Genomic DNA, 14,888 nt, shown 5'->3' on the forward strand with positions numbered 1-14,888 from the left:
ACCCATGCACCTGTTTCCCAATATCTCCAGCCAGAATAACCGTGTTGTTGGGCTCCCTTCACCTGCCGCTCTGTATTTTTTCTCCATCAACCCATTGCTGTCACCATCAGCATCATCTTGCCAGTTGTATGTGTATCACACACTCCAGTCTTTTTCACATCCCGTATGCCTCCATCTTTGCCAGGCTCCACCCAAGATACCAACTCATCAACCAATCAGAAGAGTGAGGACAGACAGAAAACTGCCTATCGTTGTTACAGATTAGCAGCTTTTCAGAATACCTTGATACCATCAAATGCTCATTCTGTGCGTTTTGGGGACTCAAGGAATGCTTTTCATGTCCTGGACATTTAGATGTGTGGGAAGTGTCATCAGCTGGAGGAGCTCGCATTCGAGGTTTTAGAGCCTAAACAGCAGTTGGTGTCTTTGTGTTGCATCCATGAGACTCAGCCACATGGATAGCACATTTCAGGAAGAGGTTATCTTACAGTTTAAGCAGGTAGAGAGGAAATGGGTGATGGCCAAACACACAAGGAGGGCTAGTTAGGCAATGCAGGAATACATCAGTGGTAGGGAAATTATTGGAGAGGATTCTTCGAGACAGGCTTTATTCCCACTTTGAAATAAGTGGACGTATTAGTGAGCGGCAACATGGTTTTGTGAAGGTGAGATCATGTCTCGAGGAAGTGACGAAGATGATTGCTGAGGGTAGGGCAGTGGATGTTGTCGACATGGACTTCAGTAAGGCCTTTGACAAGGTCCCTCATGGCAGATTGGTGCAGAAGGTGAAGTCACATGGGATCAGAGGCGAGCTGGCAAGGTGGATACAAAACTGGCTCGGTCAAAGAAGACAGAGGGTAGCAGTGGAAGGGTGCATTTCTGAATGGAGGGCTGTGATAAGTGGTGTTCCTCAGGGATCAGTGCTGGGACCTTTGCTGTTTGTAATATATATAAATGATTTGGAGGAAAATGTAACTGGATTGATTAGTAAGTTTGCAGACGACACAAAGGTTGGTGGATTTGCGGATAGCGATGAGGACCATCAGAGGATACAGCAGGATATAGATCAGTTGGAGACTTGGGCGGAGAGATGGCAGATGGAGTTTAATCTGGACAAATGTGAGGTAATGCATTTTGGAACGTCTAATAGATAGGAAATATACAGTAAATGGCAGAACTCTTAAGAGTATTGATAGGCAAAGGGATCTGGGTGTACAGGTACACAGGTCACTGAAAGTGGCAATGCAGGTGGAGAAGGTAGTCAAGAAGGCATATGGCATGCTTGCCTTCATCGGCCGGGGTATTGAGTTTAAAAATTGGCAAGTCATGTTGCAGCTTTATAGAACCTTAGTTAGGCCGCACTTGGAATATAGTGTTCAATTCTGGACGCCACACTACCAGAAGGATGTGGAGGCTTTGGAGAGGGTACAGAAAAGATTTACCAGGATGTTGCCTGGTATGGAGGGCATTAGCTATGAGGAGAGGTTGGAGAAACTTGGTTTGTTCTCACTGGAGCGACGGAGGTTGAGGGGAGACCTAATAGAAGTCTACAAGATTATGAGAGGCATGGATAGAGTGGATAGTCAGAAGCTTTTTCCCAGGGTGCAAGAGTCAATTACCAGGGGGCATAGGTTTAAGGTGCGAGGGTCAAGGTTTAAAGGAGATGTACGAAGCAGATATTTTACACAGAGAGTAGTGGGTGCCTGGAACTCGTTGCCGGGGAGGGTAGTGGAAGCGGATACGGTAGTGACTTTTAAGGGACGTCTTGACAAGTACATGAATAGGAGGGGAATAGAGGGATATGGTCCCCGGAAGAGTAGGGGGTTTTAGTTAAGTCGGGCAGCATGATCGGTGCAGGCTTGGAGGGCCAAAGGGCCTGTTCCTGTGCTGTAATTTTCTTTGTTCTTTGTTTTTTGAGTTGGTATTCAGTTCTGAATACTGGTGAGAGCAATGTTTTCCTCTGGTGAAGTACAGCCAGATTCAAGGCTACAGCAACACAGTGTAGCTCAGCTGCACAGGGCAGGAGGAAGAAGGAAAGAAAAACAGTAATGATAGAGGATTCAATAGTTAGTGGACAGATAGTGTTTCAGTGGTTCCAGACGTGATTTCGAGATGATATGTGGTCTCCCCGATGCCAGGGTCAAGAATGGGAAGGGTGGACAGCCAAGGGTCGTGGCCTATTTCAATGCCAAAGTTCTAGGTAGAAAGAGCGATGAGATCCTGAAGGCAAATTTCGGGAAGTAAAGAAAGAAATGAAAAAGGAGAACCTCAGAGATGGTAATCTCCAGCTTGTTCCCGGTGCCATGCACTACTGGTTACAGAAATAAGAAGATAGTAGAGGTGCATGTGTTGCGAGTGAATGTGTTCAGGTTGGCAAGCTGTAACTAGTGGAGTGCCACAGGGATCAGTGCTGGGTTTCAACTAGTGTATTTACAATCAACATCAATGCCTTGAAAGAAGGGTCTGAATGTAGGGTAGTTAATTTGCTGATGACGCTAATATAGGTAGGAAAGTATGTTGACAAGAGGACGTAGGTGAATGGGCAAAAAATTGGGCGATGGAGTATAATGTGGGAAAATGTGAATTTGTCCACTTTCTCAGGAGGAATAGAAAGGTTGTATATTATTTAAATAGAGAGACTGCAGACTATGACACAGAAGGATTTGGATCTCCTCATACATGGAACAGCAAATGGCTAGGAAGGCAAATGGAATGTTGGTGTTTACTGCAAGGGAAATCGAGTATAAAAGTAGGAAATGTTACAACAGAGATTCTTCGTGAAGCCATATCTTATGCACTGTGTACACTTTTGATCTCCTTATTGAAGAAAGGATACAGTGGCATTAGAAGCAGTTCAGGGAATATTCATTCGACTGATTCTGGGATGGAGTTATTTTGTAAGGAAACATTGGACAGGCTGGGCCTATTTCCATTGGAATTTTGAAGAATAAAAGGCGATCTTATTGAAGCATATAAGATCCTGAGGTGTCTTGACACAGTGGATGCTGAGGGAGTGTTTTATCTTGTTGGGGAGTCTGGAACTAAGAGACACTGTTTAACAATTAGCATTGTCCCATTTAAGACTGAGATGAGGAGAATTCTTTTCTGCAGAGCGTCATTAGTCTGTGGAATTCTCTTGTAGAATTCTCTACAATATTGTGACGAAGGAGCAGCGCTCCGAAAGCTAATGGTATTTGCTACCAAATAAACCTGTTGGACTTTAACCTGGTGTTGTTAAAACTCTTACTGAATTCTCTTACCCACAGAGCAGTGGTGCCAGGTCATTGAATATATCCAAGGCTGTGAGGTAAATGTATGATTGAAGGGTTTTTGGAGGCAGATGGTAAAGTGGTGTTGAGGTTACAATTAATCAGCCATGATCTTGTTGAATGGTGGTGGACTATTGAGGGGTTGAATGATCTAATCCTACTCCTTTTTTTTGTGAGAGGTGTTACAGGCAGGAAGGTTATCAATTCCTGAGATATTGAGCCCAGTTTTGGGCTAAGTGTGACGTGTTGAAGATGGATAGGTTGTGCCTCAACAAGGCTGAGGCCAATATTGTCACAGAGTGGTTTGTTCATGCTGTTAGGGCAGGTTGAAAATGATTTGGCAGGGGATATGAACCTGAGCATAGATTTAGCAGGGAGAGAAACAAAACTGGAAATGGAAGGAAATTATCAGTAAGTATGGAAGGCCAAGGCAACAAAAGCTAGAAAATATACAATGGAGTTATTTGTGATTAAAGGAACATACTCCAATGGAAGGAGTCTAGTGAATAAGCCAGAAGAGCTGAAGGCTCAGATAGATGCTTGGAAGGATCATATCTTTGCTACCGAGCCATGGCTTAAAGACGGCAGGAATGACAATTCAACTGGATTTTCAGATAGGATAGAGATTAAAATGAGTGGGCAGTCAGGGGAGGTTGTAATATTGGTTAAAGAAACAATCACGGTTCAGAGAAGCGAAGACATAGGAAGCAGGAACATGGGAATTAGGAATAGAAGTAGGCAAATTCAGCCCTTTGAGCCTGCCCAGCCATTCAATCAGATCATGGCTGATCTCTCCCTGGTCTCAAATCAACCTACCCACCTGCTCCCCATATCCCTCTTTCCTGTTTTTTTATGAGAAATATGTCTATTTTCCTCTTGAAACCATTCAATGATTCAGACTCCACCGCACTATCGGGCAGTGAGTTCCACAAATTCACCACCCTCTGCGAGAAGTAGTTCCTCCTCATCAAATCTACAGTCTTGCAACCTATACCTGTGACCTCTTGTTCTAGATTGCCCCATAAGAGGAAACATTTGGTCTACATTTAGTTTATCAATCCCTTTTAAAGTTTTATATACCTCATCCTTCGAAATTTCAGTGAGTATCAGCCCAAACTGTTTAATCTCTCCTCCTACATCAACCTTTTCATCCCCGGAATCAATCTGGTGAACCTCCTCTGAACTGCCTCCAATGCCACCACATCCTTCCTCAAATAAGGAGACCAAAACTGAACACAATACTCCAGGTGTGGTCTCACCAACACCCTTTACAATTGCAACAACACTTCTCTACTTTTATACTCCGGTCCTCTGCAATAAATGCCAACATCACATTTGCCTTTTTTATTATGTGCTGCACCTGCATACCGACTTTCTGCGATTCATGAATACAAGACACCCAGATCCCTCTGCTGGGACGCATTTTAAATCTGCTCTACATTTAGGTGATAATTTGCCTTTCTATTTTTTCTGCCAAAATGGATAACCTCACATTTATCCACATTAAACTCCATCAGCCAAATTTTGGCCCATTCTTCTAGCCTATCTATATCCGTCTATAGAATCTTTATATCATCTTCACTTTCTGCTTTCCCACCTTTTTTAGTATCGTCAGCAAATTTTGCTATGTTACACTTAGTCCCTGCTTGCAGATCAGTGTGTGAAATAGCAAAAGACACATTAGAAGGGTCATCAAATGAGGTCATGTGCAATAAACTGAGGAACAAAATGGGTCAATCACATTGCTGGAAGTATATTATAGATCCCCCTCTCACCCCAGAGTCTCTCTGCCCCCCACAAGCAGTCAGAGGGAAATAGAAAAGTGAATATCTAAGGCAAATTTATGAGAAGTGCAGAAAAACAATTATAGAAGAGGATTTCACATATCTTTATATGAAGTGTGATGAAATCAATATAACAAGTATGGAGTGCACAGAATTAACAGATTACATATAGGAGATTTTAAAAAAATCAATACATAGCAAGCCGAACAAATGGCAGTTTTGGAATTAGCGTTAGATAATAAAGCTAAGCAGGTGGTAAAGCGTATCAGTGGGAGAGGCTTTTAGTGGTAGTGATCATTATTAGTTAGATTTAGCATAATCACGTCACGGAGGGGGACAAAGATAGACCAGAAAAAAGTTCTCAACTGACAAGAGGCCTATTTTACTAAGCTACGATTTGGCAAAAGTGGACTGGAAACAGCTAATTGAAGATCAACTAATGTCAGAGGAGTAGGGGGCATTCATGGAAGATACAGAGAGAATTCAGAACAATTACGTTCCTATGAGGAGAAAGGGTATTCTTCCAAATATACAGCCTTCTTGATTTCATAGATTGTGCAGGGTAGGATAAGACAAAAAAAGGAAAGCAGTGTTGCAGAAAGCCTAGAGGAGCTAAGTCTGACAGTAGAGGGATATGGCCCTTAAGTGAGCATTAGTTGCTCTCTTAAAAGCCTCAATTGGCCCACTGGAAGGTAGGTCACCCTATGGTACCCCCCTTGTTGATAAAATGGTGATTGAGGCAACACTGAACTGATGGGCAGTACAGCCCACTTTCATACCTGCTAACCAAGTAGTGTTAAATCCTATGCAGTTACTCAATTGTGCATGATTCTCTGGCAATGTATAATTGCACATGATCCGCTGTGTTGCTGGCCTGCTCCATTGTATTAGATATTAATTATTTTTATGCGTGTATTTGATCTGTGATGAATGAAAGCTTTAGTTATAGTCACTCCCAATACTTACATAAAGCAAACGGTGTTGAGTACTCCCGAAAGCAAAGTCAATTTCTGGTTTAAAAACAGGTGAGGTGACATCAAGTGCAGCTGTTGTTAGCATTTGATCACCAACTTTCGTTCCGTATTCAAAAAGTGTGCCAGCTAACCAAAAATAAAAATATGTGAATATGAAATATGAGAAACATTTTCACTAAAAATGTTAGAAACATTGTTTTAAAATTTAATTTTCAAGTTATGGATGTCACTGACAAGGTTGACATTTATTGTCCATTTGTAATTGCCCTGAGAAGGCAGTGGTCGAATATTTTCTTGAACCACTGCATGTTTGATACAATTGGGTTTCTTGCCCACTTCAAATACCAGTTAAGAGTCAATCATATTGGTGTGGAAGTTCAGACAATGAGACAGCATTGAAGGAGACCATTCATTCCATTGTATTGTTCCCTCTCTTTGAATAAATTATCCAATTCATTCTGTTCCTGTACGTTTTCCCCATAGCTGTGCAAATTTCTCCTTTTCCAGTATATGTCAGCTGTGGTTCAGTTGGTAGCAACTGTTGTCTTTGAGCCAGAAGGTTGTGGATTCAAATGCACCATAGGGCAAAAATCTAGGCTTGCACCACAGTGCAAAACTGAAGGAGTTTTGGTGGTGTAAATGCTTCCCATTCAGAGCAATGTGGGCAGAGACACATTTGGTGTCATGGCACTCTCAGCTTGGGTTATCAGAGACAAGCAGCTGGTGAGTTTCCCTCCACTGGCCACCTGTGACTTATTTCTCAAGCTAATTTGCCACAAGAGCATTTACTGATAATTTAAGCACAATTGCACCTCTCTCATAATTTTCTATATGTTAAAATGGAAAAGTATGGTGAGGGGCATGTAGCCAAGCTCCTGATGTGTGCTTCTATACATGGAATCCTTAAAGAAGGCTTACCCCCTCATCACTGCAAAAGAGTCAGTGGGCTGAATTTTCTATGCATTGGGCTGGATTTTGTGGGATGCTAGGGTTTCTGCCCCTGGCTAAAAGGTTGGTGGGTGGGAGTGGGGGAACTTACCCACCTTCTTGGTGGCTGCCATGCAGCAATTTAACTCTGAGAATAGCATTAATTCCTTTTGAGGTCAGATCTCCACTTTTGTTGCAGAAGGAAATCCTGCCAGCCCAATCAAAAAGCCGCCAGATCTGTAGACCCAGCAGTGCCTGCCAGGAATGGTGGCTACTGAGGCTGAGCCTTGACACAGTGGGAGGCCCATGTGACTGTCTCAAAATTACATTGCCCTTGGAAACCAGCCATTAGTTTTCCATTTAACAAATTGTATTGACTCCTTGCTGCTCCCAGGTTGGGCTGTCTTCATCACACAGAGAAGAGGGAAGATGTGGGGACTTGTCAGGGATCCAGCTCAATGCATTTTTTTCCATTTTTCTACTCTTCTACCTCCAAACCTTCCTGAAAAGGTCTGGTAAAATCCCCCTGGTGTTTCACATCTAATTTCATTTTCAGTTCATTATTGATAGCGAAAGTACTTACATGCTTCAGTTGTTTGAACTGTTGATGGTACAGTAGCTGAGGTGGTAGTCGTGGTGCTTGTGTGCACTGTGGTAGTTGTGGTGGTCAAGGTCTTCGAGATGGTTGAAGTAGTTGCAGTTGTTGGTGTGGTTCTCAGAGTTATGGGTGGTGCAGTTGTAGTAACTGAAGCAGTTGTGGGAATTCCCGTGGTTGTAGGGCTGACTGTTGTAGATGCAGGAACTGCTGCTTTGGTTGTACTTGTTTGCGTGGTTTTCTCCATGGTTGTAGGGCTGACTGTTGTAGCTGCAAGAACTGTTGCTTTGGTTGCACTTGTTTGCGTGGTTTTCTCCATGGTTGTAGGGCTGAGTGTTGTAGATGCAGGAACTGCTGCTTTGGTTGTACTTGTTTGCGTGGTTTTCTCCATGGTTGTAGGGCTGAGTGTTGTAGATGCAGGAACTGCTGCTTTGGTTGTACTTGTTTGCATGGTTTTCTTTGTGGTTGTAGGGCTGAGTGTTGTAGATGCAGGAACTGTTGCTTTGGTTGCACTTGTTTGCGTGGTTTTCTCCATGGTTGTAGGGCTGAGTGTTGTGGATGGTGTAACTGCAGGAACTGCTGCTTTGGTTGTACTTGTTTGCGTGGTTTTCTTCATGGTTGTAGAGCTGAGTGTTGTAGATGCAGGAACTGCTGCTTTGGTTGTACTTGTTTGCATGGTTTTCTTTGTGGTTGTAGGGCTGACTGTTGTAGATGCAGGAACTGCTGCTTTGGTTGTACTTGTTTGCATGGTTTTCTTCATGGTTGTAAGGCTGAGTGTTGTAGATGCAGGAACTGCTGCTTTGGTTGCACTTGTTTGCATGGTTTTCTCCATGGTTGTAGGGCTGAGTGTTGTAGATGCAGGAACTGCTGCTTTGGTTGTACTTGTTTGCATGGTTTTCTTTGTGGTTGTCGGGCTGACTGTTGTAGATGCAGGAACTGCTGCTTTGGTTGTACTTGTTTGCATGGTTTTCTTTGTGGTTGTCGGGCTGACTGTTGTAGATGGTGTAACTGCAGAAACTGCTGCTTTGGTTGTATTTGTTTGCCTGGTTTCCGCTGTTGTCATTCCAGTGGATGTAATCTCAGTTGAGGTTGTTGCGGATCCTGTTGAATGTATGGTGCTTATTTCTTTAGCAGTACTGGTAGATGCATGATCTGTAGGACTATCAGTTGATGAAGTACCTGCAGATGTAGTGGTGATATATATACTCGTGGTACTACTTGATTTTGAAACTGTTGGTGTTGAGGTATATATTTCAGTGGTAGATTGTTTAGTAGTGGTACTATCTGATGAGGGTACAAGTAATGATGTAGGATTAGATGTTTGGGCAGTTGGTGCAGTTGAAGTACTTGATGGTGAAACAGTGGGAATACCTGTAGAATGTATAATGACTTTAGTATGAGATCCCAAAATACTACAAATTCAAGACATGAGTACAATTGGAATGATCTTCACCCACCATGCTGGGATTAATGTCCTGTCAAGTCATATAGGAACTGTGATAGAGAGGGCTTCAAGCTAAATAGTTGGGGGAATCATGTAAAAAAAGATGTGATTTAAATGGAGAGGGTAAAGCTGTACAGCAAGGTAGCAATAAGGATAATTATAACCTGAGCCAGGAAGGAACAAAACATAGAAACCTATGAGTGTGACAATGGATAAGGCCAGAGTTTGCAAAAATAGTTAAAAAAAAGACAGAGCTAAAGGCTTTGTATCTGGATGTGCATAGCATTTGTAACAAATCTGATGAATTGTCAGAACAAATAGATATAAATATGTATGACATGATGGCCATTACAGAGATGTGGGGAGACGTTCTCCTATCTCGTTCGCCACACCATCACTGCCAGCAAGAATGGAGAATTTGGCACTCAGCTAAAACTCCATTCACTGAAGCGGTACCAGAGAATCACAGACGCAGGTGAGGTTGGAGGCTTCTGGCAGTGGTTGCAAGGAAACCAATGCGGACACATGAATAATCAAGAGTATTTGATAGGTTAGAAGGACAAAAAGCTAGGAAAATGCAGGGGTAGCTCTATTAATTTATAGTGACATTAGTACAATCAAGAAAGATGACCTTTGTTCCAAAGATCAAGGTGGTCTTGGTTCCAAGGGCCAGTTGGAGTAGAGATAAGGAATAGCAAATTGAAGATGTCAGAAGTGGTTTATAAGCCCTCTAATAGTAGCTACCTTGTAGGACAGAAAATGCACAAAAAAATAATTGAGCTTGTCTGAAAAGTAAGTCAATAACCATGGGTGATTTTAATCTAGATGCAGATTGTGAAAATCAGATTGGCAAAGGTAGCATGGAAGATTGAACTATATTGAATATAGTTGGGAGAGTTTATTTATCCAACATATTTAGAGCCAAACAGAGAGCAGACTATTCAGATCCTGGTGAAGAGTATTGAGACAGGATTCATTAATAACCTTAAAGGAGCTTTTAGGTAGCAGTGATCATAATATAATTGAATTTTGTCATCCGTTTGAGAGTGAGTAGTGTGGGTCTACAACTAGTGTTTTAAACTTAAATAAAGGCAATTCCAAGAGTATGAAGACAGCTGGCTAAAGTGAACTGGGAAAGAAAGAATAGCGTGGTTGCAGTGACAAATTTTTAAGGAGATATTTCATAACTCTCAACAAAGATACATACTAGTGAGAAAGACTGAGAAGGCAGATTATTAATTGCTAACTAAGGAAGTCGAGGACAGTATGAAATTGAAAAGAAAAGTTCTGGGAACATGAAGGGATAGAATGCCTGGCTGTTGACTTTGCTAATGATACAAACATATGCTGCAGAAGAGCATATTGTGCAGAGGACATGGGAATCTACAACAGGATATGGATAGGTTAAGTGAGTGGGCAAAAATTTGGCCAATGGAGTGTAATATGGAAAAATGTGAATTTGTTCACTTTGGCCAGAAGAATAGAAAAGCAACACACATATAAATTGGAGAGAGATTGAAGAGCTCTGTGGTACAGAGGGATTTGGCTCCTTTTACATGAATCACAAAAAATTAGAATGCAGATACAGTGAGTGATGAAGCAGGAAAATGTATTGTTGCTTATTGCGAGTGGAATGGAATACATAAATGGGGAAGTTCTGGTACTATTGTATAGGGTGTTAATGAGACAACATCTAGAGAACTGTATCCAGTTTTGGTCTCCTTATTTAAGAAACTATATACTTACAATAGTTGCAATTCAGTGAATATTCATTTCATGAATATTTTATGAATTAAGAGGAAAAGTTTAGATAGGTGGGACCTATGTCCATTGGAGTTCAGAAGAGTGAGAGGTGATATTGTAACATGCAAGATCCTGAGGGAACTTGACAGGGTGGATGCTGAGAGGAGAGATTAGAAGTAGGAGACACTGTTTAAAAATAAGGAGTCACCCAATTTAGACAGAGATTAAGTGAAATTTTAGTCGGTGGAATTCTTTTACCCAGGAATGAGGCAGGATCATTGGATATTTTTTAAGCTGATAAAGTCTTGATTGAAAAGGTAGTCAAAGGTTATATATAATTTATTTTCTTCCATTTTGACGAATCTATTTGGAATTTATTCTGAATCCATGTGTACTTTTTTAACAAAGACAAGAAAGGATTTCTAATAAAATTGAAAGTGTAGTATAAAAAATTGTTGCTCACTTGTGCAATTGGGTTCTTCATATCCAGTTCGACATGTACAAGTGAAAGACCCCTCTGTATTGACACACATGGAATTGTTTTTCCACGAACACACATTGCTGTCAAGACATTCATTCACATCTGAAAAAAGTACAAAAAAACAATGTAAATTGTTACTTATTCCAAAACAATTGATGATGATCTTTGAGAGATTGAAAAGGTTGGGACTTTATTCCCTGGAGCGTAGAAGATTGAGGGGAGATTTGATAGAGGTGTATAAGATTTTGATGGGTATAGATAGAGTGAATGCAAGCAGGCTTTTTCCGCTGAGGCTAGGGGAGAAAAAAACCAGAAGGCATGGGTTAAGGGTGAAAGGAGAAAAGTTTAAAGGGAATATTAGGGGGGGCTTCTTCACGCAGAGAGTGGTGGGAGTGTGGAATGAGCTGCCGGGTAAAGTGGTAAATGCGGGCTCACTTTTAACATTTAAGAAAAACTTGGACAGGTTCATGGATGAGAGGGGTGTGGAGGGATATGGTCCAAGTGCAGGTCAGTGGGACTAGGCAAAAAATGGTTCGGCACAGACAAGAAGGGCCAAAAGGCCTGTTTCTGAGCTGTAATTTTCTATGGTTTCTATGGCTGTAATTGTATTTTACAGTGCAGTATTTTATGTAAATGAGAATAGAAGCATCCTACTGAAAGGGTTTATTGATGAATAGATTTTGGAAAGAAGTAGGTACGGTGGGTCCTGAAAACCCAATGGCAAGAGGGTAATATTGATATACATTCCTTGGGGATATGGGGGAATATGATCTGAGATAGAGTGAGAAAGGTAGAAGAATAAGATGCACCAAACTGGGAAGAATTTGGACTGTGTAAAGCAAGTGAACTATGCAAGAGTTATAGAAGGATTGGTGATAGAATTTCAAAGATATGAAGCAGATACAAAAGAATAGTTATGAGATAAGAAATGTAACATGTTCCATAGAGAAGACACCCATTTTAAAATTAATGACATAACATGACAAAGATTGCTTAAAATTGCCTAATTTCATAATATATCATTTATGTGTATGCGTTTAAAAATTTTTTGGTATGATATGACAAAAGTCAGAGTAGAAAGACCAATGGGGACAACAATAATTGTTCCAAGACCAATTCTTTCAAGGACGGGGGCCTATATTGAGCCAAATATATAGGAGGTGAGGTGTGTTGGGTCTGTATGACACGAAAAGAAATCCAAAACTTTCTTCTTTTGCCATTTAAAAGAAAGACTTTTTGCTGAATCAAAAAGACAGCAGCTACAAGTCACATGACCACAGAATTGGCCCTTTGTCACACTTTTCTCACACTTCATTGTAAACACACCTTGTAAGGAACAAAAACCAAGGAAGTGCAGATGAATTGGCTCTTGAACCTGACGCATATGACCACATTATTTAAATGCAACTTTTGTATGTTTCTTTTTCTTAAACCTTTCGACATAATGTGACAAATCTTTGGTTGGCACTGCTGCCTCACAGTGCCAGAGACCTGGGTTCGATTCCCAGTTTGGATCACTGTTTTTGTGGAGTCTGCACGTTCTCACTGTGTCTGCCTGGGTTTCCTCCCACAGTCCGAAAGATGTACTGGTTAGGTGCATTGGCCAGGCTAAATTCTCCCTCAGTGTACCCGAATAGACGCTGCAGTTTGGCAACTAGGGGATTTTCACAGTAACTTGCAGTGTTAACATAAGCCTATTTGTGACTAATAAATAAAATAAACTTTAAAATAAATTTTAAAAATGTTATTCCAGAGTGGACATTATTTTAAAAATGTTATTCCAGAGTGGACAAATTAATATGAACAACAGCTGCTGTAAGAACAGTTGTTGCTAAGACACTGTCCAGTATGTAATTACATTCCTCACCTGTGCAGTTGAATCCTTCATGTCCTTCTAAACATGTGCAGTTGAAAGAGCCCTCCAAATTGACACACTTGGTATTGTTTTTCTCTGAACAGATATTACTGTCAAGACACTCATTCACATCTGGTGGAATAATGCAGAATATAATGTTATTAACTCCAAGATAATCTGTGGTTAATTAATAGTATTTCTATCCATGTTCCTCCTGAGACACATTAGGCGGGAGTTTACGGCCTCACTCGGGCGAGACCGGAAATTCCCACCCGAGGTCAATGAGATTTCCGTTGTCGGACCCTCGCCCGCGCCAATTCTGTGACGAGCAAGGTGGTAGAGTTCTGGCCATTGAAATTTTCAAAGCTGCAATTTTTCAAAGATTTACATCTGATAAGTGTCCCCGTTCTTGCGTGTATTGGTGGTGGACTAAATGTTCATCCTGCTGATGAATTATATTGTTTCAGAAAATAATTAATTTCATTGCTTGTCCTGGGTAACTATCCATGGAGATAAAGTAGAAGTGATGGCCCAAATCTTCCTGTCTGAGTCTATGCTTACTGATATTGCCCACAAAGATTTCTGTGACGCGACTCTTTTACAACTTTTCAGCCGTATCTTCGAATCCCGGTGGAAGGATAAAAGGGTCAGTGCTGCCTCTCCAGGAGAAGATCTTCAGGTGTGTGAAGAGATGGAAAAAAGAAGGACACAGCCTCTTTTCACGACCAGCAACTGCCATATTCAGGCAAGTTTTTTTTTTAAAGGTCCAAGTCTTTCAATAACAGAGTACGTGGATGAGGTGGGTAGGTGGGTGAACGGGTATTGGGGTCAGAGGGTGGGAGGGGTATTAGTTGGATCGGTGGGGTAGTCGGGTAGTCATTGGATGGTCAGGGGTCGGGGATGGTTGTTGGAAGGGGTGTTGGATCTTGGATCAGATCAGTTGGGTAGTCGGGTATTTGTGAGATCATCAGGTGATCAGGGATGGGGTGGGTTGGATGCAGTGCTCAGTTGAGTTATGCTGGCTAATGACTGAATTGCACCATTTATACTGTGTGCCATTTGCATGGCAAGTATATAGGTAAGTCCCATGTGTGTGTCCCAAATCTCTGCCTTGAGCTCAAGCAAGATATTTGTGAAGGGTCCTATGCAGCAGTAATCAGCCCAGCCGAAGTTTGAAGTTTCCAGGCATTTTCTGTGTATGCCTGTGTGTCAGAATATCTGTACGATCCTGATACACATTTTCCAACTTATTTCCCATCTCTGACGGCTTGGTGACTGGAAAATTTGGGCTCATATATTTTTTTGAGTTTTGGCCTGATTTGTTTCTGAGGGACTGTAAGTTTTGCAAAAAGCTAACAAAAAGGATTATACACTGAGCGATTTTATGCTTACCTTTGCAAGTAAAGCCATCTCCAGAATAACCAGCCTTGCACTGACAGTCATATGTACCATCCAGGTTAGCACAGAGACCTTGACTTTTGGAGCAGTTGTTTAATTCTTCATTAAGACATTCATCTATATCTGCAGAGTACAATTTCTGATATTAGTGAATTGGTATCCACCATATAGGCTTCATAGGGTGACTGGGTCATAAAAATTATCAAATGTGACTTCATTAAATTTTTAAAATGATCAGAAATAAATGGGTTTAATGTAATTTACATTTCTACACTAAAAATAGATTTCTATGCCCTCATTCTGAACTGCGTAAGGCCTATGCACTGATAAGACTATTTAATAAACTATTCCCTGATATTTCTATTTTTTTCTTAAGTGTTGAAAGAAAAAGGACAGAATTTCCCGCCTCACCCGCCAT

At 41.3% G+C, this 14,888-nt stretch overlaps 1 protein-coding gene across 1 annotated transcript in view; it reads right to left on the reverse strand.

Moving 5' to 3' along the window:
- LOC144486022 (mucin-4-like) overlaps positions 1–14,888 on the reverse strand; it is a 98,188-nt gene extending 83,300 nt beyond the window's left edge. The window contains exons 1-6 of the mRNA XM_078204130.1: positions 14,882–14,888; positions 14,465–14,593; positions 13,085–13,204; positions 11,200–11,319; positions 7,538–8,920; positions 6,020–6,153 (exon numbers count right to left, since the gene is read on the reverse strand). Of these exons, the coding sequence (XP_078060256.1) occupies positions 6,020–6,153; positions 7,538–8,920; positions 11,200–11,319; positions 13,085–13,204; positions 14,465–14,593; positions 14,882–14,888 (1,893 nt within the window). The remainder of the gene's footprint in view (positions 1–6,019; positions 6,154–7,537; positions 8,921–11,199; positions 11,320–13,084; positions 13,205–14,464; positions 14,594–14,881) is intronic.

The sequence above is a fragment of the Mustelus asterias genome, chromosome 3 (genome assembly GCF_964213995.1).
Source record: "Mustelus asterias chromosome 3, sMusAst1.hap1.1, whole genome shotgun sequence".
In the NCBI taxonomy this organism is placed as follows: Eukaryota; Metazoa; Chordata; class Chondrichthyes; order Carcharhiniformes; family Triakidae; genus Mustelus; species Mustelus asterias.